This window comes from Haliaeetus albicilla, chromosome 8, assembly GCF_947461875.1.
Source record: "Haliaeetus albicilla chromosome 8, bHalAlb1.1, whole genome shotgun sequence".
NCBI lineage: Eukaryota > Metazoa > Chordata > Aves > Accipitriformes > Accipitridae > Haliaeetus > Haliaeetus albicilla.
This window is the reverse complement of record NC_091490.1, coordinates 26150494-26176846: the sequence shown is the minus strand read 5'-3', so window position 1 is coordinate 26176846 and position 26353 is coordinate 26150494. Positions and strand designations below refer to the sequence as shown.

Below are 26353 nucleotides of genomic sequence, written 5' to 3'. Positions count from 1 at the left end.
GCGGGATCCCGGCCCGCCCCAGGAGCAGCCAGCGCACTCCGCCGCCGCCCGGCTCCGCCCGCCGCCTCTGAAGAGGGCGCGGCGGGGCAGGACCGGGGACCGGAAGGGAGCGGCGCGGCGGAGGCGCGAGGTGGGGCTTGCGAGCAAGATGGCGCCGGCGGTGCGGGGCCTGAAGAGCTTGGTCTGGCAGAGTGAGTGCGGGGTTCCGCTCTGCGCCCCCTTTCCCCCGGGGCAGGGAGCGGCGTGGGGCCGGCAGCGGCGTGGGGCCGGCCGGCCGGCCGGGAGCCCTCGCCGCTGCCGGTGAGGCGCCGCCTCCCCGTAGCCCGGCGTGTTGGGGTCGGGGGTCCCCTGGCCGCCGAGGGTGGGGCCGGGGCCCCTCCTGGCGCGGCTGGGGGCGCGTTAGGAGCCGCGCTGCGGGTCGGAGCCGAGGCGGGCGGGCGGGCCTGCCGCGGGTGGTGGCAGAGCTGGGCTGGGCCGGGCCCGGGCGGCTCTGTGGGGAGCCCGGTGTGCGGCAGAGGCTGGAGGTGGCTGCTCTTCCCCGGCTCTTTCAGCTAGTGACTTGTCGGCGTGGCGAGAGGCGGCTGCCCCGGCTTGCGGTGGTGCCGCCGGTGCCTGCCGTAATAGCACCTGGATGGCAACGTTTTTGCTTTATTCCGAGATAAGGGTGAGCTATACGGCCAGCCATGCCAGCTCTTGAAGAGGTTAAGGTGAAGCCAGCTCTTCAGGGGCTTCCTTGTTGCTCCCGAAATGGTTGTCTTGGAGGGTCCTCCCGGCTTCGGAAGGGGCTTCTCTGGTTGTGTGTCACGTAGTGGCACTGCCTGCTTTATGCTGGGCTTCACGGTTTTCAGAAGAAAAAGCTGAAGGTGTCCCCAGGTACTCTCATAAATAAACTGCAAGTTTTTATCCCTATGGTTAGGGACAGGTTCTGCTGGTGTTTGTTACAGAAAATGAAGTTGTGACTGCTCCATGTCTTACTGGCGTAGAAGAGCTGATAGTATTTCAAGGTACTGTGAGACCTTTGGGGAAAGGCATTAGCAGCCTCCTCATGCCGGACTTAATTGTACTGAGGTTGTGACTCCATGAGCAGCTCAGCCAGCCTAGTGACTGCCTGTCACTGAAATTGGATGGTCCTGCTGCCTTCTCGTCTGTGTTTTCCTCCTCTGCTTCCACCTGCAAGCTCCAATCTGCTTGCTTGTCTCACTGCAAGAGAAGATAGAAAAAGGGGAGAAAGAGGAAAGCAGCCTGTTCCTGTGGTGTTCAGTCCTCAATTGCTGACATCTGTACCCTGCTTGCATCAGTTAGAACCCTTTTGTTTAAAATGTGACCTTTAGAAATCCCTACTTTTGCTGCTTTGCTTGTCCTGTCATACTCTAAGTCATTTGTGCTTTTGACTGTAAAGCGATTGATTTGTCCTGAGGTGTTTTATAGAAGACTTGGACCTTAAGAGGAGGGAATCTGGTCAAAGTGCTAGTGCATCATCAGGTTGTATAAGGACTTGTGAAAATGGCATTGCCAGTGTGGACAAGACCGTGAGAAAGAAAGATTAGCGTGATGGTGAAGCAGTGTGAATAGTAAAACATTTATATTGCAAACTTTGTAAAAGGAATCTTCTTCTGAAAAGAATGCTTTGTTAGATAACTAGTTAGTCTTGTCTTTCCAAGACTACAATGATAAACTAAGTTTTAGACATTATCTGGCACTTCGATTATGGATAATTCAATGCCCAAAACTGCTGCTTTCTAATGTTTCAGCAAACTTTTTTTTTTTTTTTTTTAAGGCTGGTTTGTCTGAAAATAATGTGTCAGTGATGCTGATGCTTCATGTAGCAGCTTGTTGTCAGTTTGTATGTTGTTCTGGGAATAGGTGAAGTTGTACCTGTGTTGTGTGTGTACAAAGAGTGTTGTACCTGTGGTCAGGTATGGTGCTGTTAAGAACCCTCTTTCTGTCATGATAGCCCTTTTTGTAAGGTGCAATTTTAGACTGAATCAAAGCAGAAGTGTGTGAAAAAGTTACTTCACCGAAGTTTGTTGTTGGTTAAGTTCACAGTTATGGGGTGGGAGAAGCTACCTCTATCTAGGAGGCAGTAGTTCCTGTGGGTAAAATTCTAAAATTAACTATGTACTGTATCTCTCTGTGTATATCTGTAAATAAGGTTATTTCTACAAGGGATTCTGTCTTTAATTTTTTTTTGCAACTTTAAAATCTGCTCTACCCTTGTGTAATAGGATTCTAATCTAGCCATAGATATCTATATTCGTTCTTAAACGATTCAGCATTGCTGCAACTTTATTTTCCAGAACACTTGCTTACAGTGAAAGCTGTTCTAGTCCTTTCTTCAGGAAGTGTGTTATAAATGGGTCATTAACTTTGCCAAGATGTGGTTTGCTTTTTTTTTTGTTGTTGTTGGTTGGTTGTTTTTTTTTTTTCACATGGGGATTTAGTAGTCTGCTGTTCTGTCAGGGTTGTGGGTAGTTCTTATCTGGATCGGGAAGTAAAAGTAGAAGAAAAATGCCTTAAACTAATTGAATGTGTTCAGAGATGACAAAATTAGAGAAGGTAGTTAGGATGCACACTTGGTATGAAATTTGTGAGAAGGAAATGAAAGCTTAGACAAAAATGGAGCACTATTCACTATTCATACCTGGGTTTATGATTGATTGGTTTTGGTGCATTCAGAATGCTTACTGCAGACAAATGAGATAATTTTGAGAGCCTGTAAACCAGCGTAGGTCAGTTATTTGAGTAAAGGAGCTGCAGGTTGAGGACAAAACAAACAGCAGTTGGAATGTTGCAGGGGCAAGTACATTGTATCTGGTACACTGATAGCTTAGAATAAAATTTCTTTTCATGATGGGAGAAAGCATGTTGGAAAGCTAAAGCACAAATTACTCATCTTTCAAAAGAAACTTGTGTTAGTTCGGAAGAGTCTGTGTAGGATGTCTGTGTAAAATACAACCATGAGAAGCATGAAGTGTGACATCTTGGGAGTGTTGTGTGCTATGCAGTGTTAGAATTGGTGAAACTGAAATGAAATGAAGGCTGGATGAGCTGGTAGGCTGCTCAGCTGGAAGAAACTGTTGAATTTTGAGGCACTGGAAGTTGGGGGTAGAGGTGGAGTATCTTGCGATAGTGTCATGCCAAAGGGACTTGGACATAAGTGAATATATTAATAAACACTGAAGAAATAGGTGTAGTTTTTGTTGTATGTGCATCTACTGTTCCGAAAATTCTTACAGTTCTTTCACTCGGCAGTAATCACAAAGTGTGTGCTGAATTTGCTCATTTGTATTTTAGGCTTCTGTTTCTATTACTTTCATTTTTTTGGGAAAAAGGTCCAGCTATTTTAATAGACAGCAGTAGTCATCAGCTTAACCTGAAATTCTGTTCTTTGGGAAGAGAGAACAGAATAATCAGACCTCTTTATTCCTATGTTTATAAACACCAGGTTTTAAACAGTTCCCAAAATCTTCTGACTTTATATTAATATATACCACTGCTGTGAGATCAAGTCTGCATTAGCCTGATGATGCCAGTCCTCAAGGTTGCAACTCGGTTCTGGTGATCTTTAAAAGCTGTGGGTCATAACTACATGCAACTGCTATTGCTGAACCCTATACAAGCTCTTTAATTGACATTTCTTCCAAAGTTGTTGTAGCAGGGAAAGATAATGGATACATCTTATTTAAGATAACTTTCGGTTCCTGAAAGAATTGGTATTTTCTTAGGCTTATTCTGGAATTCTAGAGAAGGAACAAGGACACTTAAGTTAACGTATGTTTTAAAATAGGTCTGTTTGTGAACATGTTGGTCCACCTGCCTTAGAGTAGCTTAAATTTTTTTGCATGTGCACAATCCATTTAGTGGAAGAGTTCACTAAAAAAAATAAAGTGAAATATTTACAGGCCTGCGATCATTCAGACTGATTTTTATGGAGCTGCTTATCATTAGCAAAAATGAAAAATTTAGCTACATCTTTATGAAATGGGCAGGGACAGTTTGTGGTGAAGAATTCTGTAGAGGTATTAGTCAGTGGGGTGTTTTTTAAATTCTTTTTTAGGTCTCTAATGATATGAGTCTAAATGGGTGAATTATTTTTTCTTTTTTACTAACAATTTGATTCCTCTAACTGGTAAACTGTCTATGTTTCTTCTTACAGAGCTAAAATCATTAGTATTTGATGACTGCAGGAAAGAGGAAGAATGGAAGGTACAGTTTTGTTATAATTTTTGTAGCAATGTTAGAATCACTTGTTCAAGTAATCTGTATCACTGAGTATACAACAAATAAGTATCACTTAGTGGCTAGCACTTTAACTTAAAATTGTTTTCTATCCAAGTAATGGATTTCAGTTCTGTGAACTCAGATGTCTGTCATACATAATGAAAAATCTAAGAGCTAGTATAGGAAGAACAAATGGTTAGTTGATTATTTTTTAAGTTTTGAAAAAATTTAGAAACTGTTTCTGTTTCTCTTCACTTTTCTTTTGAAAGACTTGTGCTTCATTAATTCAAAAAAATCATACTGCCATGCAATACATGTGGAGCAGGATTCAGCAGTACGATTGATAGGTATTAGAGCTGCTTTAGCTGCAAAACAGTTTTAGAATAAGTACCAATATATTTAAGCAGGCCATGGGGTAAATTAGCAGAAATTCAAAAGACTGGTGTCGAAGTTTTAAAATACTTACTAGTAGGTGTAGTGGGCACAAGCTACTTATTTAAGATGGAGCTCATCTTTTGAAATCCTATATGTAGGGAGCTGCCTTCTGATGCTATTTGAGATTAATATCCCACTGCAAGGTTGCTGTATGCAGGTGGTGATAAGATGTAGAGTAATAAAATAGATTTCAGCTTCAAATTTCCATGGCAAGTTGTTAAGGCAATAACATGGGTTTACTATAGCTGATTAATTAATCTAAATACTTGTGTTTTTTAAATATATTTAGATAATTCTTTTAGATGATTACACCACTAAATTACTGTCACTGTGCTGCAAAATGACTGATTTACTGGCAGAGGGTATCACAGGTAAGCATAATTCTTTTTAATATACAGATGGCAATATGCTGATAAGAAAAAAGGAAGGAGTAAAATTGATGGTACCCTTGCAAGAAACTGTCTTAATTTTGTTGATGAAGTAGCTATGGGATATTAGACTAGCAGACTTTCTGGCTTGTACAGTAATTACCCACCTGTGATTTTTTTGTGGTTTGTTTTTTTTTTTTAAATGAAAAATCAAATGTTTCTCTGCCTAGAAGCTAAAACCCTTTTTAAAAGTCTTTTTGCTAAAGATCACTGTAGTTTTGGGTTTTTTTGTGTTTCAGTTTTGTACTTTTAAAATCTATTTTTGTTTGGTTTGTTTGGGGTTTTTATTTTGTGGGGTTTTTTGGGGGGGGGGCGGGTAAAGGGTGTGCATGTTTGTTTGCTAATGTCCAGGATGAGGTAAATGAGAAAATTACCTGTTGCAGAATGATTTTAAGGATATTATCTGTCAGTTGAAGTTAAGGGAAAACAAGAGCTCAGTAAAGAATTAAGCTAATGTTAGCAAAATGTGCAAGAATAGGCAAATTACTTTCTGCATTTTTTCCTAATGTTTTCTGTCAATCAGTAGTACCAGCTGCTTTGAATTCATTTATGCTCATGAACAGCAGAGTTAGGATACAAGGCCAGAGAAACTTAAGTACTGAAGACAAAATGAGAACAGGAGACAGTAATAGACAAACTGAGAGGTGTTTGCAAGCAAATGGATGTGATAGAGGCAAGAATTTAAATTTGGGTTTGATGTGCAGATATATTTTAGTCTCCACTCAAAACAAGAGACCTTTCTGTAATTAAAAAGAAAAAAACCATAAAAACTTGAAAACTAAATTATAGCAATAGTTAATTTAACTAGAATAAACCCATAAGCAACATTAACAGTAATTAGATTGTCACTTTTCCAAACAATTTGGGAGTAGTTTCTAGTGGAGTGGAATTTCTCATCTGCTGGAATGTGTTTCCTGTTCCTTGATGTTGGCCACTGTCAAAAGTGAGTAATAGATTGATTGTGATAAATCTCAGTTATGCAGTATGTCGATTTAGCTAAGACTTTGTTTTTCTACATGTATTTTTAAAAAGTATTTTCTCTCTAGTAAATTTCATGGGCTCTTTTTCCCTACAACTTAAAGGATGTTTTTCCTATCATAAAACACTTTTCAAAGTTGCTTTTTATGATTGACCTTTCTGTAATGTTTATTAGTGTATCATCCTGCCAGACTTTTTTGCTGCCTGTTTTTGAAATTGAAATGAATACACAATGTAAATGATCTCATTTTAATTAGCTTTAGGTTTAGATTTTTAGAAACACTTTTGTAAGAGAGCATTATTTAGACTTAGTTATTTTTCCATAAATAGTGAGACTCTTCTTACTCCAACTATTCAGTATAACATCATTCTTCTGGAAGTATAATAGCAAAGCTCTATACATTTCACTTTTTGGAGTGTATTTTTAATCATAAGAAATACTACTTATCCTTTGTGAGAAGCTTTCAGTGAGCATGTATCCTGTTAGTCAATAAGAAACCTTTTATTTTGAGTGAGTAAACTACTGAAAAGAACCTGTCTTTCCACATCCAGATGTCTGATGTTACTTATCTTCCTTGTTCCTCCCCCACAAAATTACCGAGCAACATGAATCTCTCGGCATTCTTAAGCTAGTGTGCTGCAACACTATATAGTAATGACTTTATTAAGCAGAAACCCGAGAACTGAGTGAAGCTTATTTGCTGAAAATGTCTATTTTGTGCCTGCAATTATATTGAAACAGAGTAATTGCACAGGAAATAGGAAAACAAAGGACAGAAGAGGCTCTAGTCCAAAATGATGCCCTGCATAGTTTCTTTCCCCCTCTCCTTTGATGTGCTGGAAAAAGAATGATCTTGCCGGCAGTTCTCTTGCAACATAGTTCATACTGGGCCCCACAGTTTGAGCATGCTTGCATTGGCATACCTTCCTGTGTGAGGGCAAAACTCTACTTGGGTAGAATAGCCAGGAAAAATTTAGTCCTACAAATTTAGTTGGCACTAGACTGAGAGTTGAAGAAGGCTTGTGGTAACTTGTTGTATTGAAAATAATAAATAAAAAATCAAGGTGCTCTTTGCGGAAGATAGGTCCTTGCCACTAATTTTATGTACAACTTGATTGCTGTCATTTTATTTTTATCACCTCTATTCTATAATATGTATGGTGCTTTCATCACAAATGCGTAAAGCTCTTAATTATAAAAATGTATTATTTCTTCATTTATAGTGGTGGAGAATGTATATAAAAACCGTGAGCCTGTCCCACACATGAAAGCAATATATTTCATAACACCCACCAAAAAGGTTAGTATTTTAAAGAAAGTGTAGCAAGATCTTTCACATTGAAAAAGCAATCTTATTTTAAAGTATTTATTAATGTGTACAACTATACAGTACTTCTGCATTTTGTGTGATGCTCCTGTGTGATGCTTAATTTTCCATAATGAAAAGACAATGCAGTGTCACCATAGAGTATGTTGCAAATGTGTACCTTTTGATCAATGGAGGCACTGTTTCATTGCTTAGATATTAGTAACCTCACTGAAAGAGATGTTGTATCAAATAATGATGCAATACATTGAACAATAGAATTCAAAGTAATGTCTCTTATTAGAGATTACTGTTAATTCCTAAAAATTCTTGAGAGAGTAAATGTTAGCGTTGTTATAGGTGGAAAATGATGCAAGTATCCTGCTTTGTGTGCTTCCTAAAGTGATCTTGGTGTGTGACTGACCGTCTGTAATTATTTATTATTCTTGGTCTGGAATTGAAAATCTTCTACTTAAGTGGTTTCTTTTTATATGTTGATTTGCAGTATTACTAAGTGGGACTGGGTAATTAACAGGGCAGGAGGAAAGCTGGGAGAAGCTTTGTCTGGTATGTGAGGAAAGGTGAAATGCTGCAATGATTTTTTTTTTTCTTATTTTCCTACCCCCATAAGTCTGTAGATGGACTTATTGATGACTTCATCACTAAATCATCCAGCAGATACAAAGCAGCATATGTGTATTTCACTGACTGTAAGTAAGCTTTTGTGTTGTAGTTTGATAACTTTATATAGGTAAATAAGTAAGCTTCTCAGCTTTCTTCCCTATAGTTTAGTACATGAAAATTTGGGGTTCTGTTTCTTGAGAGAAGACTTGAGGCTCAAGTCATTAACCACATATGGGTTGCCAGGACGTGGTCCGTGCCATGTGGCAATAGTAATTTCTTTCACAATTACCAGACAATGTTGATCATTCCCCACCTCAGCTTTTAATTTAGGTAATATAGTTGGTGGGGTTTTTTTTGTTTTGTTTTGTTGGGTTTTTTTTGAAAGTATTCCAGTCTTCTCCTATGTTGGAGAGTGTGGAGGAAGACAATTCAAGTAAAACTATGTATCTCATATAAACAGAATAGTACTCAAAAATATAAATGTGTGAGAATTTGCTGCAAGAACAATGTTCTGTAATTGGTTATTTTAGGTAGTTCCTTCAGACTTGTGAGCCAGCTTTTTCCCATTACCTGAAAGAAGGTGCCTGCTTAGCCCTTGTATGCATGATATAAATTGCAAAGCAGAGATAATTAGTGCAAATGGGGTTCATGTGACTGCATGTTCCTCTGCAGTCAGTCAGTGTGACTAGAGTGGCATGTAAAGAAGGGAAAACAAAAAGCCCCAATGTGCTGCTGAAGGCAGAGGTTGAGTCATGGCTGTGTCTGTGGATGGTGTGTATCTGCTACCATATGTTCTAAAAGCAGTTACCAAATTACTAATGGAAACTTTGTTTCTTGTTTCTTTTTATGCTGATGCAGCAATTACTGTTCTGGAAGAATACTGCTGTCTTGCTGTATGTTCCTTTGTTGCAAGTGTGCAAGCTTTCAGTTTGAACGCTTGCCAAAACTTTTCATGTTGAGAGGAGTTGGAGAAGTAGCACTGTTGCTTCCAAGTCTGTGTAGTATTTGTGTCATCCAAATATTCCTTAAATTCAGTTTCTAGACTCGGATCCAATGTAGTCTGTAAGTGTAGTAGAACACATTTGAGATGGATAATTTCATATTTCTCTGTCTTTTGCTGTTTGATATGTACCCATTATTTCTCCCTTTAGCCTTTTTGTAGCTTGGGAAATGTTTTCTCTCTCCTATATGAGAAGAAATAGCAGAAACTTTTGCTTTGATAAAATCAATATCCTTCACTGCTGCAGACTGCTAATGAGTGTTGTACAACTTTGCTTGCCAAAAGCTAGTAAAAAAATGACCAGTGATGCTTTTTGAGAAAGATCGCAAACACAAAATAGTGATTATACATTCTCTTTCACTTCAGGAAGATTTGGCAACTTTTTTGTATGTTACTGTTAATTGGTTCTTAATTCAGAACTGTCTGATTGTTCTGAATACTGTAAGCTTGTAAGTGAGTTAACAACTGGAATATGCACAAATGATTTATACTTAGAATCTTTTTTTTTTTCCCCTAGTTTGTCCTGACAACCTTTTCAATAAAATTAAGTCTTCCTGTGCAAAATCAATAAGGAGATGCAAGGAGATCAACATTTCCTTCTTCCCATATGAGTCTCAGGTAAGTTTCATTCTTCATCTCAACAGCAGACAATAGTCTGGAGCACTATTTTCAAGTGTTGTTGGCCTGCTAGAAAACAATTAAATAGAATGTAGCTTTTTTTTTTTAATTGAAAAACTGTATGTGAGACCTATTGATGTTTTGGCATGTTTCCAGTGTTTGCCTATATTTTTCAGATGAAAAATGCTCCTTGTACTCAAAGCTTTACTGTTTGCACTTGACCTTTTTGTGAGACTTGGAGTCAGTTGCAGTAGAGGGGTTAGTGAAGGAATCTATTCTTTAAGAGAAGGAAAGCATTCTGGCTTGTCTTCAGTAAGCAGTAAAGTTTGTCACTACTTATACTGAGGTGTTATTTTGATAGACTAGGTAGGTTGGTGTGTAGGAATAAGTAGAACTAACTACTTCGTGAAAATTGGGAAAAGAGAGCAAATGGATGAAGAGAATTGGAGTGGAACAAAACCAAAGCCTCACAAAGAAAAAAAAGAGAAACAAAAACCAGAGCAACTTGGCAAACTTTTTATTGAGAGGAAAATGTGGAAACCATGTTTTCTCAAAAATCTGAGACGACCAATGGAAAACAATGAGCAGTTTCCATGTGAAACCACACAGTGGGTATTATGTTGAGAAATAATTTGTTGCTCATGCACTTCATCAGATACAGAAGGCTGAAATGCACTCTGATACTCACTAATACAGTGAAGCCCCTAAACCCTGTCTGCTACTGGGAGTTGTAGAACTAACCGTGAACGTTTCCCACAAGTCTTTCCTGTTGTCTTCAAACCTTATGAGCATATCAAGGGTCAGAACTCTTACATATACCAAATGGTGGGTGAGTATAGGAGAGGCTGCTGCTATCTGTGTCTTATTGTGATGCAGTTTTAGTTTGAAGTCACACTCCTTTTTATAATAAAGTTTTTTTATTATTTAGATTGAGAAGCCATCCGAGAGTAAGTAATGTGGTGGTTTGTTTGTTTTCCACTAGTGTTGATGTTCCCAAGCTTTGTTTCAAACTGTTTTTGGGAGTAATGCTAAAGCTGCTTTTAAGAAAATGTTTTGTAGCTTCCTCTACCAAAAAAGGCATGTGAAAATTTTGTTGTCCTCGTTCTCTGGAGGACTTACAATGAAAGTAGAAATTGGGACTACTTTTCTAAAGTTGAAAATAAGTAGCACTTAGTCTCTTCTCATTTTTAGTTTAGCGTTCTCAGTATTTTGGGTTGTGAGAACATTTTGAATCCTTACAAAAGGAACAGAGAATGTTAACTGGTTTTCCTAATTTAAAATCCCTGGGCCTGCTTTCTGGGGTGATAAGAGTAAATAATCAGACTGAGCTCTGGGCAAAGTCCAAGTGATTATCTACTCAAATGAAACAAACATCTTTATCTGGATGGATGTTGTTCTTTGGCTCTGTAGTTAGAGTCCATTTGAAGGTGGAGAAAATCCATTTACTGACAATGGGATTGTTTCCATGTTTGCATTCCATTTACTGAACTGTTGAAAGTTTTTTCTTCTGTGTGGTACTAAACATCTTTTATCAAGGTTTAATGCATTTAAAGAATTTCAGTTCTTGGAGGTAAAGTCTTCCTATAATAAACAGATACAATATGTAAAATTCTATTTTAAACAAATTCAATTTAATACCTTCTATGATCTTTCTGATACTGCATTGTATGGCTCTGTATGAGACACTGGATGGTATTTAGTTCTGCCTGTCTTGGATCCCTCCATCTGTACAGACAGTAAGCAATTTGAAAAATATAGTAATTTATATAGGGGAGGAGAACAATAGAGGAAAAGAGTGTGTGAACAAGAAGCAGATGAGCTCAACAGGGCAGAGAAAAAGGACTGAAGTATGGGTTTGTTTGTTTGTTTTTTTGTTTAAGTATATTATGTATGACTTTTTATTACAGCAGATATTTTAGAAAGATAGATAAAATTTAAGCCTTTTTTTTTTTCTTGCTTGTGCTTTACATAGGTATTTACTCTCAATGTCCCTGATGCGTTCTACCGCTGTTACAGTCCAACTCTGGAAAAGACAAAGGATAAAGATGCTGTAATGCAAGTAATGGCTGAACAAATTGTTACCTTATGTGCCACGCTAGATGAGAATCCAGGAGTACGATATAAAAGGTGGGGCAAAAATAGTGTTGTATTGTGTAGTTGCTTTCACTTCTAGGACTTCCCACATTGTTTTGTAATAGCTTGAGGCTGCAGCATAGTTTCTTTTATTGTGGATTAATTATTTTTAATCCACAACTCTGAAATATGGAATTATAGGAATTTGGGAAGTGTAGGCAGAGCAGTGAATTATTTCTCTGTGTGTGTTCATTTAACAGTACTTACTATACCCTGTTCTGTCATGAATTGCTTGTTTCACATTTGGTCCGTAGGATGACGTTCTAATATGCTGCATTCTGATATATCACATGCATAATCCTGCAACAGAACTGTGCCTGTTGGTAGTTTTGCAACTCCGCTTGGCATCAAGGAATTCATAAATTGCTGAGGCAGATGGGATCAGGATTTCTTTGTAGTAGAGGTATTGAGGAGAATACCTCTTCTGAGCTTTGATAGAGTACAGAAGTCAAACTAGGCATCTGAAATGATGGTCAGGAAATACTTTCTGTGGTGTAATGTGAAGTGGTGCCTTATTCTCTGCAAAGGTAACAAATAATTGCTTGACTGTTTTCTTTTCTCTTTTCTTTCTCGTTTCCCACCTCTGAGACAGATGTTTAGGTGCTGGGCCATATGCCAGCTAATGTCAGTCTTTTGGCTGAAGCTGTTTCTACTGTGTGAAATACCTGAAGCATTCAAAGATTGGAATCATAATGTAAGAGTGAAAATATATTGGAAATACTTAGAATGGAGTTCAGAAACTGCTCGTGAAACCAGAGGATCAATCTAGGGAGTTCTTTCTGTTTTAAAGGTAGCATTTTAGTGTTTTGATGAAGAAATTTAAGTTATTTTTGCATGCTTCCTTTTTTCCCAGCGGACCATCTGATAAAGCCAGCAAACTTGCACAGCTTGTTGAAAAAAGTCTTGAAAACTACTACAAAACTGATGAGAAAAGCCAAATAAAGGTAGAAAGTGAGCTAAAATGTTTGCTTCTTTTTTGTAAGTCTGGGAAAAAGAAATAATCTTTGGAATGTGGTTTGATAATACGTTCTACAAACCCAGATTTTATTTATTAATAAAGGCAACTAGTTGCCATTTAGGTTTTTTTTGTGTGTGAAAGCAACTTAGAGGTAGTAACTGATACAGTAAATCTGTATGTAAGCAAATATAATTTGTGTGATCAAACTAATTGCACTTGAAAAATTGGCCCCATGACCCTAAAATGAAACTTTCAGTTGAATGTTTGGAAATTATTTTTCCTGTATTGCAGCACAGTATAGATAACCTGCTCTGAAATACAAACAGCACACTTAATTCTGAAAAGCGAGTGGGAAGACTTTTTTGTGTGTGTTTTTCTTTACATTTTTTTTATTCATTAGGTGAGGTTACTGAATGCATTGCAATGGGCTAAGAGCATTGCCTTAAAATTAGTATTTAAAACCACTGTGTTTTGGTTATCGTTTAAATGTTTGTTTCTATATATGTTCATAAACACTTGGACCATACTTTTTAGTTTTTTCAGTTATTTCTCCAAAAACGTCTGCAGTACTGTAACTTACTGTAAATAGATTTAACATGCATTAACGTTGTACTGTATGTCTTAACTTTACCTTTATTTGATGGCTTTCTAGGCTAAAACCCACTCCCAACTAATAATAATTGATCGTGGCTTTGACCCAGTGTCAACTGTACTTCATGAACTCACCTTCCAGGCAATGGCATATGATCTGCTACCAATTGAAAATGATACTTACAAGCAAGTACTTTTTAAAAAAAAAAAATCTAAACACTTTATTTTTCATTACAAAATCTATGGAACTGTTTAGCTGAATTGCCCCATGGCAATGTTAGCTGCTTATATTACGTAAGGTTTGCTTCACTTATTAGTCTTTCCTTTTGGATTTGTAACTTCCTCTTTTTGTTAGCTTCCTCACTTGGTGGAGATTAGGTAGGATCTAATCGGCATTTTTGCTAAGTTTTGAGTCTAACAAATGGCACTTTTTTAAAAACGAAAAACTTTGTACTAGACATGAAGCAAAACCCTTGGTAGTGCATGTTCAGATTCTCTACCTTTTCTTTCATACTTTCAACCTTCTTGGCTAACAAGGCAAACAAGACCAGTAATCAAATACTGAGAAAAAGCGTAGTTATTTCTCAGGAATGCTCACTTCTATAGCTCTAGTTATTTAATTTGCATGGTTGATAAAATTTACATGTTTCTATCCTAAATGCACATTTAGGTAAGCCATGTTCAGTTTATAAGCATTATTTTATCAGTATTTGGAATAGTGTGACATTTGCATAAGGTATGTACTTTGCTGTCAGATTGTTCTGACGCCAAAGATTTTGGTAAGACTTTGCTTACTGAGGGTCCGCTACAGTGAGACCTAATGGCCTCATTGTTTAGTTAAGCAAACAGGAATGTGTATCGTCTGTCAGAAACACTGAGTGAGTGTTTTCATAGAAAATATAGAATTCTATGAATCTGAAATTTACTGGGTATGAAAATGTAGCAGTGTGTGTTTTCTAGGTAGTTGTGATCCGACTTTCACAATTAATCTTGTAATTGTTTTATACTGCTTTCTGGGCATATACACTGTGTGAGTTTTTGTAAATGTGAAACTTGTATAGTATGATTGCTGTCTTTATGCATTTATTTTTGTTTGTAGAAAAGTAATAGCTTGTCTGTAATCCTGTGAAGCATGTTTCTTGTATAGGTGAAGTAATTTGTCCGACTTAGTCTATTTAGCTGGTGAATGGCACTTCATTTTTCTTCAGAGTTACGAAGTGTCTTACAGTACATACAGAAAGCTGCACTTCGCAGTCTCAGTGTGTGTTGCTTTGCACACAGTTTGCATTTGAAGCCAAAGGGAAGTTGACATTGGAAGCTGAAAAGAAATTGAGGTGCATGTATGATTGAAACTCTAGTTACTGTTGTTTTAAAAAAATGTCTAGAAGCTATTGCCCCAAAGAATCATTCTAAAATTAATCTGCTGGTTCTATGTTCAATGATGTAAACTGTAAAATCCTTATGTAAATTATATTGTGTTGGGCAATAGCTTGGCTTGTAAGTTAAAACCTGTGTACATTATTGCTGTTGCCATGTATGTTGATTAAACAATAACAAGAGTCTAATGAGTTATGAGAATTGGGGTGGTGGGGGAGGGCAGGAAACAAACCAAACAACTGTCTGAATTTTCTCTTGGAAGATACAAAACAGAAGGACCTGCTGGGAAGGAACGGGAGGCAATTCTGGAGGAAGATGATGAGCTCTGGGTGAAGATTCGGCACAAGCATATTGCAGATGTGATAGAGTATGTGAATAAATAACAAAAACTACTTACATATTTAAGTTATAAAAGTTTCTTTGAGAGGGAATGTATTTGAGCTGTTAAGCAGGAATACAGGCAGTAGTGAAGATGGTTTGCAATATAGACTGCATCCTGTTAAATAATCAATGCCAGGAAGAAAACATACTTTCAAAAATACAGTACATACAGAGGTATGCCATTTTACTAATGTTAATTACAGTTCTTGAGGAAAATGGAAATAAAATTATTTCCTGGGAAGTATCTTTAAATCTTTTAAATCTCAAGGGATTGTTTTGCATAAAGTACTAGCAAGTTGTTGCATCATTATGCAGATATTGTAACCAGAATGTTTGTTTGCTTTGTCAAAAACCACTCTCTTCTCTGAAGGAGACCTGTATTTGAAGCTTTTACTTTAATTCAGAAGTTCTTGTTGCACAGTTCTTTTAAGATCTTAAGTAAAGATCTTAAGAAAAGATTTAAGAACTGTGGTGCTGTTGCATTTGATTACTTTCCTTTATTTTTTTTTTCTTAGGGAAATACCAAAACTTTTGAAAGAAGTTTCATCAAAAAGAAAAGCAACAGAAGGAAAAGTAAGTTGTTTAATTTAAGGTATTGTTGTTTTTTTTTCTGGTAATTTAATTATTTTCAGCTGATCAGATCTGTGTAATTCATGGACCTGTTACAGAAATTGAGGCTTATCTCAATGGCAATTTGGGGGGGGGGGTAAGGGGGGTCAGGAAGGCTGCAACAGGAAGGGCAATAAAGATGCCAAATATTGGGGGAAAAATTTTCAACTTGTATCATTTCTTCACAGTTATCGATATCTGCTCTGGCCCAGTTAATGAAAAAGATGCCGCACTATCGTAAAGAGATTAGTAGGGTAAGGGGTCTTTTGTAACTACAGCTTCATACATCTTTTTGTATGCTATAACTTCCTGTGTTGTTGAAGTCTAGTTTTATTCTGTCATTTTCCTGTTAAGTGTGCTATATAGCTTTTCTTCAAATTAATATTTTCACCTACTGTAAAATTTGGAGAAGAAAACTTTTTCCAGGTGTTTCATTTTAGTATGTAAAAAACCACTTAAATGATTTGTGTGCTTTGAGGATTGAAGATAGCATAAGCAGTCTAATGTTTTAAAAGGTTTTATGGGGGTCAGTCTGTCAGTGAAGGGTAAAACACAGAAAATGCCTGATGGTACTGAAGGATAGTTGAAGGATTGACTCTTGTAACCAGTGAAAATGATTGCTTGATATAAAAAAAAAAAAAGGCAAGTTACGGCAGCTTGTGTGTTTTTCTTTTTTTTTTCTTCTAGCAAGTTGTTCATCTTAACTTGGCAGAAGATTGCATGAGCAAGTTCAAATCTAACATAGAAAGGCTCTGTAAAACTGAACAGGTATGTTTAAAAACCCCACAAACCAAACAACAACTTATTGCAAATGCAACTTTTTTGTTCACAGGTTTAGATGCTTGTTTTTAACTGACAAAAGTAGTGTCTCTTGCCTTTTTTTTCCCCCCAATCGCTTTTTGAGGTAATAGTATTAAAGCTAAGTGAGATATACAAGGCTCTTACTCTGCCAATAAAGAAGGTGCTTTTAGAGTTTTGTTTTTTTGTCTTTGAATCTGGCTGAGTTGTGTAAGGATCATCTTTGTTTGTTCTTTGTTCAAAACTCCTATGAAGTTACCTTACTATCTTCTGCAGAAGGAAGCCCTTTTAAAATGTCTGGGAAAAGCACCTGTTAGGGTGAGGCATTACATTGTACTACTTATCTGAAGTTAAAAACTATAACTTAAATTGATAGGAATTCCAGATAGCAAACATTTTAAAATGTTTGAATGTTATGTAGTGTTGTTATAATGTTCTAACTATTGAAATAATTATGTCAAAGACTTGTCATACTGAGTTTAAATTGATGTAGCTTGATTGTTTCCTGAAACCTATGGTTTAAAAAAAATGCATTTCAAAGCACACAAAACAATGTGGGTTTTTTGGTTGTTTTTTTTTTATGAGTACTCACTAAAACCATGTTTTGTTTTTTTAATTTAGGACTTGGCTCTTGGAACTGATGCAGAAGGTCAAAAAGTGAAAGATTCAATGAGAGTCCTCCTTCCAGTTCTGCTTAACAAAAGTCATGAGAGCTACGACAAAATTCGAGCTATTCTCCTGTATATCTTTAGCACAAATGGTATGATAAGCTGCCCTATTTTTTTGTTTTTCCACCAGTGCTATGGACTTCAACTCAAGTTTTGGGATAGTCCAGTATTTTTAGTTAACTTAAATATCTCTATTGGAGTTGATGGCCAAGTTTAAAACGAATACTGTCCATCCTCTGTAGCTTCTCTTCTCTCAAATTAGTAGCAAAGATACTATTGATAAGGAGTTAGGAGGTTCAATACAAGTGCAGATCCATACAGTGTTTTAGCATCATTCCTGTGCTTGAGTGTGTGCAACAGTTTAAATTTTCTTCTTTTCACATAGTATGGAAGCTGTTAGAGGGGGAGCTTCATGTCCACTGCAACCTGAAAATTAAGTCAATGGGGAAGAATTTGTAGTAGAGGAGGAGGAAATTGGCAGAATGTTGGTCTGAGGAATCTATAACAATATTGAGTTTTGGTCTCAAAAATGGACCATTAAACAAAACTTTATCTAAAGTACAGTATTATGTTAAACTTAAAGTAGACTGGCCAAATAAAAAAAAAAATCCATGACTAAATAACAGCCCGAAATGTGTGAGACAAAATTGGTCTTACTCACAGTCACATGGTAATTAAGTTGTATGTTTTCCTTATATCAAAGGAACTACCCAGGAGAACTTGGACAAGCTGATCCAGAATGTACAAATAGAAACTGATAGTGATATGATAAGAAATTGGAAATACCTTGACGTTCCTGTTATCTCTTCAGTAAGAATGTATTTATTTTTGTAATTTTCTACTACCCAAGCAGTTGTCTACAGCTCTTTCAGCAACTCTTAGCAGTATTATCCAGGTTCTTTTTTTTGGAAGCAGGCAGTTACTAGGAATTCTTGTTTTTATGATGTGTTTAAGTGGTAAATCCTTTAAACAATTAACATGAATAATTTTCAAAGTAAGATACCTATAAAGTTCCCTCTAGACTCATCAGATGGTGATTTGAGCTAGTTGGTTTTTTTGAAAATGCCAACTTAGTTCCTTGTCTCTGAAATTAGTATTTCTAGTGTATCCTGAATTCTACAGGTATTAATTGTTCTTTGTTGTTATTATTATTTCTTTAAAATTTCCTACTGATCCCCTCTCCCCCACTACTAACTGGTAATAAGTTTCAAAAATCCAAATACACTGCACAATACAACTATGTTTTGAAATTTTTTTTCAGTCTGCTGCTCAGCAGCATAAACACCAAAGAAGGGACCGTTCTTCAGAAGAAACTTACCAACTTTCTAGGTGGACGCCTATTATCAAAGATGTTATGGAGGTAAATTTGACCAACTAGTTAATTCATGGGTGGAGTGCAGAAATTTATTCAAGTGAGCAGTTATAGCCAATCTTTTGAAATTCCAAAGTATTTTGTTAAATATGTCTGTTGAGCAAAGTGATCACTTCCAGTTTGTCTGTAGTACAGAACATTAGACTGCTGTGTGTTAGCAGTGCTCTTTACTGGAGGTCATTTTAAAGGTGAAGCAAATGAAAGTGAAAGCAAAAAGTCTTTTTGAACAGCTTGTCCTGTGATTGGCAGTATTTAGTGTAATTTAAAGATCTGGATTTTTTTTTTTTTTCTCCAGTGGGTCTTTAAACTGTAATTCAAATCTAACCTGTAGATCGGTAGAGGCTTGAAAATGTTACTTGCCAGAAGTGTAGTTGCTTTGTTCTTAAACCTCTTCCTAAGTATCAGTTAGTGACTGATGTCAGACAGAATAGTGAGTTCACTGGACCTTTAGTCTGACCCATTACTGTTGTTCGTAGATTCTTGGTGACTTTCACATGTTCCTCTGTGTCTTCAGGGAGCCCTAACTTCTCTCATATACTGCTATAGAGACATTAATTATGTTAGGATCATTACAGATGAAAAGCTGCTAGTGAAATTTGAACAGTTAAATCAATATTATGTTTATAAAGAAAGCATATGTACTCCCAATTGCTTGTGAAATACAGAAGCCTTGTAAAAATTCTTAACATTACGTGGTCTAGCATTTTGTTACATAGGAGTGTTGTTCATGAGATGCTGATTGGGACTGGTTGTTCAAAGAACTTGCATGTGCTGGCATTTAAATTCCAGTTAGACATCTTACTGGAAGTTGAAACTTGGTGGGTTTTGGGTCTCCATGTTTGTTTAAAGTGGGTCTTTGTTTTGCCCTTCAGGATGCCATAGAAAACAAACTAGATTCAAAAGACTGGCCTTATTGTTCCCAGTGTCCTCCTACCTGGAATGGTTCAGGAGCAGTAAGGTAAATAATTTAATTTCCTGAAGCATAATTTACCCAATTCTCAGTGTTGTTATGTACATTATAAAGCATTTTAAAAGTGCGTTTACAAGTGGTGAAATCGTCTAAGTATGGTAATGTTAATGTGTAAAACTTATATTTTTATTTCATCGAAAGCATACTGAAATTGGTTGTTAGTTTAATAACTCTTCTTAGCCATATATAGCTTTTTATTTGGAGTATCTCCCTTTTGCTTTGAAGTTAGAAATAACATTTCCATACTCCCAGAATGAGAAATTTTAAACTACTGAGCTTTTTAGGGTGAAGTAGTTTCAGGAATGGATTATCAGTATACTGTGACTTGGGCAAAAAGAATTTCTTCTGAAAGTTATTTCTGCTGTGGTAGTGGTGGTGGTGTTCTTAAAGTTAATGACTTCAGTAAGGTAAACTCAACTTATGTAGGCCCCCTCATTAGGGAATATGGGCCTGTTAGACATTTGACCCCTGTTGTCGGGATGATTTAGAGAAGTTGGAGGTCTTGAAATGAATTCTCTGCTAATGAATGTGAAATGGTGTGTTTGTGTACTTGCATATTTACTAAGTAGCACTGAGAGGTGATTTTGGAATTTCTTTTTTTTAGCTCACTAACTTGTACTGTGCCTTCTTTCTCTTTTTAAGCCCACTAGTCCTTGAACCTCATGACCAATACCTGCCAATTTGACTGCTTTATCACTTGTGGCAGTGTTATTTAAATGGTGAGACAGCTGTATAGAGATAAGAGTGTTTCTAACGCAGGAATGCTCACTGTGCTAATCAGATGCTGGAATTCCTAGGGAGGGAAACATTATACAGATCCTAAATGTGGAGAACACACTTCAATTGGAATTTGTACCTTACTAAATAAAAGACAAAAGTTACAGGTACACAGCCTTAGGAAAATAGTTCTGTTACTTCCACTGCTAACAAAACTGTTGGTGTGTCCTTACGTTCCTGGATATGCACTATGATGGTCAGTGCAAGGAAACAAACACTAGGGCAAGTCACTGTACATTGTAACTGGATCTCTGTCTTGTAGGCTGGTGAAATCTGGGAATCTTTTAGGCACCCTAGCAAAGAGAGATCAGGACTGCAGATGATTTAATCTGAATGTGCAATTTACTATATATATGTTAGAAAGCATAATGAAAATAAAGCATAAGAGCTTTATTTTTATATTCCTAGCTATCTGAATCTTACTTGCGAACAGCCGAATATTTTTCTTTTAGAGATTCTTTTCACACTTGGAGACTGAAAAACCTAAGACTCTAGCTTTTTCAAATGAACCCCTCATGAAAAACGCCACTGGAATTGCTAGCATGCAGAATTAAGCTGCTCAGTAGAAGTCCTTTGTGTGTAAGCTGTGTGCAGCAAGGTTTCTGCTTTGTATTTTTCCCCCTTGTGGTAACTGAATAGTTTCCGAGTAATGTGCTAACTTGTTCTTGTTAAAATTCTTTTAATTATCAATTCATCTAAGTTCTTTTGCTGCAGTTGTAATCAAACCAAGAACTGCGTGACAGAAATTGTTACTGCTTAAGTGTATAACTTTTACCAAAATTAATCAATAAAGCTATATAAATGTCATCTTACGAAATCTTTTACAGTGCTCGCCAGAAACCTAAAGCTAGTTATCAAGATGAGCGAAAGAGTAGTGCAAGACTAATTATATTTGTGATTGGAGGAATTACATATTCTGAGATGCGCAGTGCTTATGAAGTTTCTCAAGTCTACAAGTCCTGTGAAGTTGTTATTGGTAAGCTTGTCTTGGGAAAAGAGTGGTATGTAGGGGTTTACTACATGTGTTTCTGGAAAATGTAAGAATCTTTTTTTCTTACGTTCCCTAAGTTGGTTAAGTAAGCTATATATTATATAAGTGTATAAGCATATTTCTTAAAGCTATGCACTTAGGAAGTATCTTTTCAATTTATCTAGATTGCTTGATGTTTGGATTTTCTTTTGCAACAAGATACTAGGAACAATACATACAGTTATGCTCTACAGAAGAATCATCATGAATCATGTCAGAGAAATGTATTATTGAAATAGCCTCATGTATAGCAAAAAGGTTTTAAGCAGACCTATGTTGCCTTGCATTACGGTTTCCTCACAAACTTTTGTATCTGGCTGTGCTTTGCCTTCAGGTACGCTTACTACTCTCATTGCATTTGGAAGTAGTAGAAAAGCTGGCAGACTAGTGCAAAATTACTCACTTCGGGAGAAAGGGAAGATAACTGTGGTGTGGGTGTCTGGTGTGTTTTGTTTTGGTTTTTTTTGTTTGTTTGTTTTTGTTTTAAACACCCACCCACCCCACCCCCCAAAACCAAACCAACCTAAAAAAACTTTTTCACTGTAGCTCAGTTGACTTTGCAACATTTTCTAGTCCTTGTCATGGTTTCTTCAGAGACTTTACACAAACCACACCATGATTTATAGCTTTTGCCCTGAAAACTGAAGTAATTGCCCTAATCTTCTTAAGAATCAGCAGTAAATGCATGAATTACCAGCTGGGGTAGTAATCTCTTAGTTAATACTTCAGAGGCAGCAAATGCTTGTTCCATCAGCTGCTGTGCTTCAAATAATCATTTCCTATAATGCTGTTTAAATGTAGGTGCTAAAACATTTTCATATATGATATATCAAAACAGAGCTCCTAAGATTTAGAACCTTACCAGAGACCTGTATCCATCTGCAGTGGCAGGTGGTGTCTGGGTGCAGGGTCATCTAAAGCATTCTAAATTGCTTGAGATGCCTCTGTTTGGCAATTAAATTTAGTCTTGAGTTTTGAAAAGGATTATATCTATCTACCATAATTTTAAATAAATAAATACTCTTCTCTAAAGCAATGACAACCTTGATTCTGAGATCTAGAGTCTGTTACCTCAAAATAGTGGGGGGTGTTGTAGTTGTGTGCATGTATGGTTCAGGTTTTTTGATTTATTTTTTGTTTGCTGGTTTCATTGGTGGTGGTTGAGGTAGGTTTAATGCTAGTCCTAGTTTTGAGTTGCAATGGAAAGACTAGGACAACAGGAATGTAGTTTAACAAGACTATTTCTTCATCTGAGACTTGTTGACAAAACCATGTTTAGTGTAGGTCACTCGCTGTAATACCTGGCACTAACCATCTTCCCTTTTGTTTAGAGATGATTCTTGTAGTTTTGTTTGTAATCCTATTTTCCAAGGGAGGCTGATAACTGCCAAATTTCCACGTGGCTTACTGTAAGATGAAAATCTTCCTGTATTCCTGATCCAGAACTCAAGGAATATTAGCCCATTTGGATTGACACTACTAAAACTAAAGACTAAACTGTTCAAGACAGCCCTAATCTTAAACAGTTGAGAGTTCCCTTTATAACTGTAGGGTGACCCTTCACAGCAGAAGTTATAATCGCTGTCTGTGAGAACAAGAGAGGTAGTTTGTGCATTCCTGAAGAAGAATAAGGATTTTCTTTGCTGGTCCAGACTTGGAATTTGTTGCAAATTTTTCAAGGAAATGTTAGTCAGTAAAAGCCAATTTTCTGTAACTGATATTTCTGTCGAAAACTACTGTTTGCAATAATCTTTAATCCAGATGGTTTCTTGATTCTAGGATAAAGCCTGTCATTAACTTGCCCTTTCACAGAATGGGCAGATTTCTTGCAGGCTGGGACAACTGCATACAGTGAAAGTGGCCCAGGTTCAAGCCTATGTTTCAAACCAGGCAGAGCAGGGACTTGAAACTTATATCCAAAGAAAAGAGTCCTAATCTGGATGTCTGAATTTCTTGGTGTGTGGAAGAGGGATGGTGCCTACCTAATGATGACATTTATATTTATATGATGATGCTTTATATGATAACACATGAAAACACTTTGAACTGTTCTACTTTTCAGTTTTCCAGGTACAGTAAAAAACACTGGCATGAAACTGATTTTTTTTTTTTAAATTTATTTAAAGAGTGAATGTCTAAAAGTCATAATTTCAGACTGATATAGTTAATACTTATGTTTTTTTGTCAGGTTCTACTCATATTTTGACACCTAAAAGACTACTGGATGAAGTGAAGAGCCTTAGTAAACCGAAGGATATGGTGTGCATTAAGGATGAATAGAAATGGTGGTGTTCATGATGCATTAGGAAAAGACAAATAGTATGTACATATCCTTATGGAATTGACTTTTCTAAATACTGTACCAGGACACTATATGGTTCTGACTAATGGAGTGTAATTTAAACTTGCTGCTTTTTTGGGGGAGTAGAAGGCAGAGAGAGGAAAAAATCAACACATGTGTTTCTTAAGTTGTATTTAGTATAGACAGTGTTACACTGTAAGTGCTTTTTCAAAAGGGCATGGTCGTTCCTAACAAATTATGCTAAAAGTTATCATGATTACATATAAACTGGAATTATCTTTGAGAACTGTGAAATCTTTCTATAATAGAGTTTATTTCTAAAAATGATTAAATTAAAAAGGGCCTAGGTTCTTAGGTAGAGTAAAATACCTGTAAATATGAGTTTATGGTAAAAATATTTCACAAGTGCGGTATCTTAAACTGTAATATTTTCTGTAAAATAACTCTCTGAAAATTCTTTAAATATATGTAACTGTGAAAAACCAAAAGGTGTTTTTAGATGGTGGTGGATAAGGTAAAAAGTTAATCACAGAAGTACTAAGCAGTTCTAATTTCAATAAATAACTTTGGAGAAATGCTGCAACTGTGCACTGAAGTACACTTTATATTTAAGTATATACAGGGATTATTCTACAGCTTTTTAAAAAAACTTTGACTTCTTACAAACTTTCTTATGATTGTGTCTACATAGCTTGTCTGTTTTAGAAGTTGAATTGCCTGTGATATAGAAGTTCCAAAATTCTAAGTGTAAATTCTCTTTTTGAGGGAGCGGGGGCAGGGGAAAAGGAGGGGGAAAGAAGGGAAGCAGTTGAATCTTTCAGATTACTTGGTAATTTAGAAAAGAAAAGCAAAAAGTAAACCAAACGCCAAAACTTGATGCATTCAGGAGAATTTACTGTTTTCTACTTTGTTACATACTAAGAAAGAAATACACAAATTTGTGTTGAAGGGATCAAATAAATTCTAAATTGTATTAATTCTCTAATACTGGTGACATTTAGATTTGTCTTAGAAAATTACTGAAGTAAAATTTCTAAGTAATTAAAATTACTAACCTTTTAAAGGGATGTTGTATTGATGTGCCTTGAAATGTTAGTTTGTTGTATGTAGAATGAGAGAAATGTCATAATGAAAAAGAATAGATTACTTGGGTTTTTTATTTACATTTTTCCCAACTGTAAGGGTATTAATTTTTTTTGTTTTGCAGAAAGGTGGTTTTGTTTCTTCTCCCTTAATTTTGCCCTCAGGTTAACTAGTAGGTTAAGAGAATATTTTTGTTGGGTAAGTTCATTCGAAGTTAATTAGAAGGTGGAAAAAGGTCAAATTCACCTCCTACCTCAGAGAGGTTGAAACAGGAGAACATCATGTAATGATTTCAAAACGTTGCAGGACATGGGACACGATGAGGATAAGTGGCTGTAGCATTCAAATGCGTGTACGTGAGTTAAGCATCTAATGTATGCTGACTTTATTTTCAATAGGAATACAGGAATAACACCTTTTTAAATTAACTGGTTCATCAAATGTGCGTCAAAACTTAAAAAATTTTTAGCAGAAATATCTATAATGTTTTTCTGAATTCTAGTTTCTAACTAGAATTACCACTGTAAAAATCCAGAGTAGAAGTATGTGTTTAAGAAATGCAGTGTTCAACTTTTTCTTACTAAAGATGCACACTTCGAAATCAGTATTAAACAATTATGCTTAAATTATATGTAGTCCTTATACTTTGGCAAGTTCGGTGTAGAAGCTATGTCTAGTTGCATTTTTTTCCTATTCCCAAAGCTTAAAAGCAATACATACAGAACAAAATAACCAATATCAAAGCGTCCTGCTTAAGGACTGAAATAATTGATTTCAGTAATATATAAAATCCATTGTATTGATGTTTATTTGTTGCATAGAGTTGAAGAAATGTGAGCTTGAAATGTTGGGATTACTTCTGCATATTCAGCAGTTAAGACTTTTTCCAAGTGTCTGCTTTAGGCTGAAGTGCTATCACCAGCTCAAAATTTGATAGCTGATGAGTACAAGACCATGAGTTCTGAGATTTGGAATCCATCACCTGCTTTTCCCAGAAGGCAAAGCCAAACATTACTGTAAAGGTGGATTAACAGAGATGCTTTAAGATCAATCTGACAGCAGTATGTAAGCCAAAACAGCTCCTGGTTTCTTACAGGAGCTTGTGAAGGGAGGGGGCGGGGAGTAATTCTTGTGAAGATGTTTATTTTTTTCCCAATGATCATCTTGGCTAGATCAAGAATTGTTTTAACAAGATCAAGAATGGGAAAGAGTTGTATCAAGATAAACATCTCCCCCCCCAAACCTAATATTTTAGCACATGTACAAGGTATATAATAATTTTGAAAGTTCCTGTTTTCATATTATACATTTTAAAATAGATACCTAGCCTGTACATGTGGGCCCAGATTTGCACAGGCACAGATGTTGCTCTGATTACCCTAGATAATAAAGATGCATATTTCCATGTGCGATTTATTTCTTAATTTGAATCTGGAAATCTGGACAACAGTCAGAAATGACTAAGGCAAATCAAAGGTATGGAATGATTTCCATGTCAAGAACGGCTAGAATAGGATCCTTGATCAAGGGGAAAAAAGGCAATGGAGGAGTTTGTGATGGAAGCCTTGAAAAAAACATGTTAGTGTGCAGACTGAAGAGACAGACGTGTTACCTTCCTATACAGCGTGTGAAGTAACACATGAAACTTGCAGTTGTCAAATTAAAAACAAAAGGACCTTTAGCATCTGAGACA

The 26353-nt window shown here is 36.5% G+C and overlaps 1 protein-coding gene across 2 annotated transcripts; it reads left to right on the top strand.

The window, feature by feature from the left end:
- The first annotated feature begins 64 nt into the window (after positions 1-64).
- Positions 65-24653, top strand: STXBP3 (syntaxin binding protein 3). 2 transcript variants are annotated; one of them, XM_069789438.1, is made up of 19 exons: positions 65-191; positions 4157-4206; positions 4946-5027; positions 7287-7363; positions 8001-8079; positions 9511-9611; positions 11584-11738; positions 12598-12688; positions 13355-13479; positions 14933-15037; positions 15567-15624; positions 15849-15914; positions 16348-16428; positions 17080-17218; positions 17830-17936; positions 18388-18486; positions 19371-19456; positions 21073-21221; positions 23464-24653. In XM_069789438.1, exons 1-19 carry the CDS (start codon positions 149-151, stop codon positions 23553-23555), a joined length of 1785 nt encoding a protein of 594 aa, XP_069645539.1. In that variant the 5' UTR covers positions 65-148; the 3' UTR covers positions 23556-24653. The 2 variants fall into 2 exon arrangements, with proteins under 2 accessions (XP_069645539.1, XP_009911492.1); XM_009913190.2 differs by lacking the exon at positions 65-191 and adding an exon at positions 651-873.
- Positions 24654-26353: the final 1700 nt, after the last annotated feature.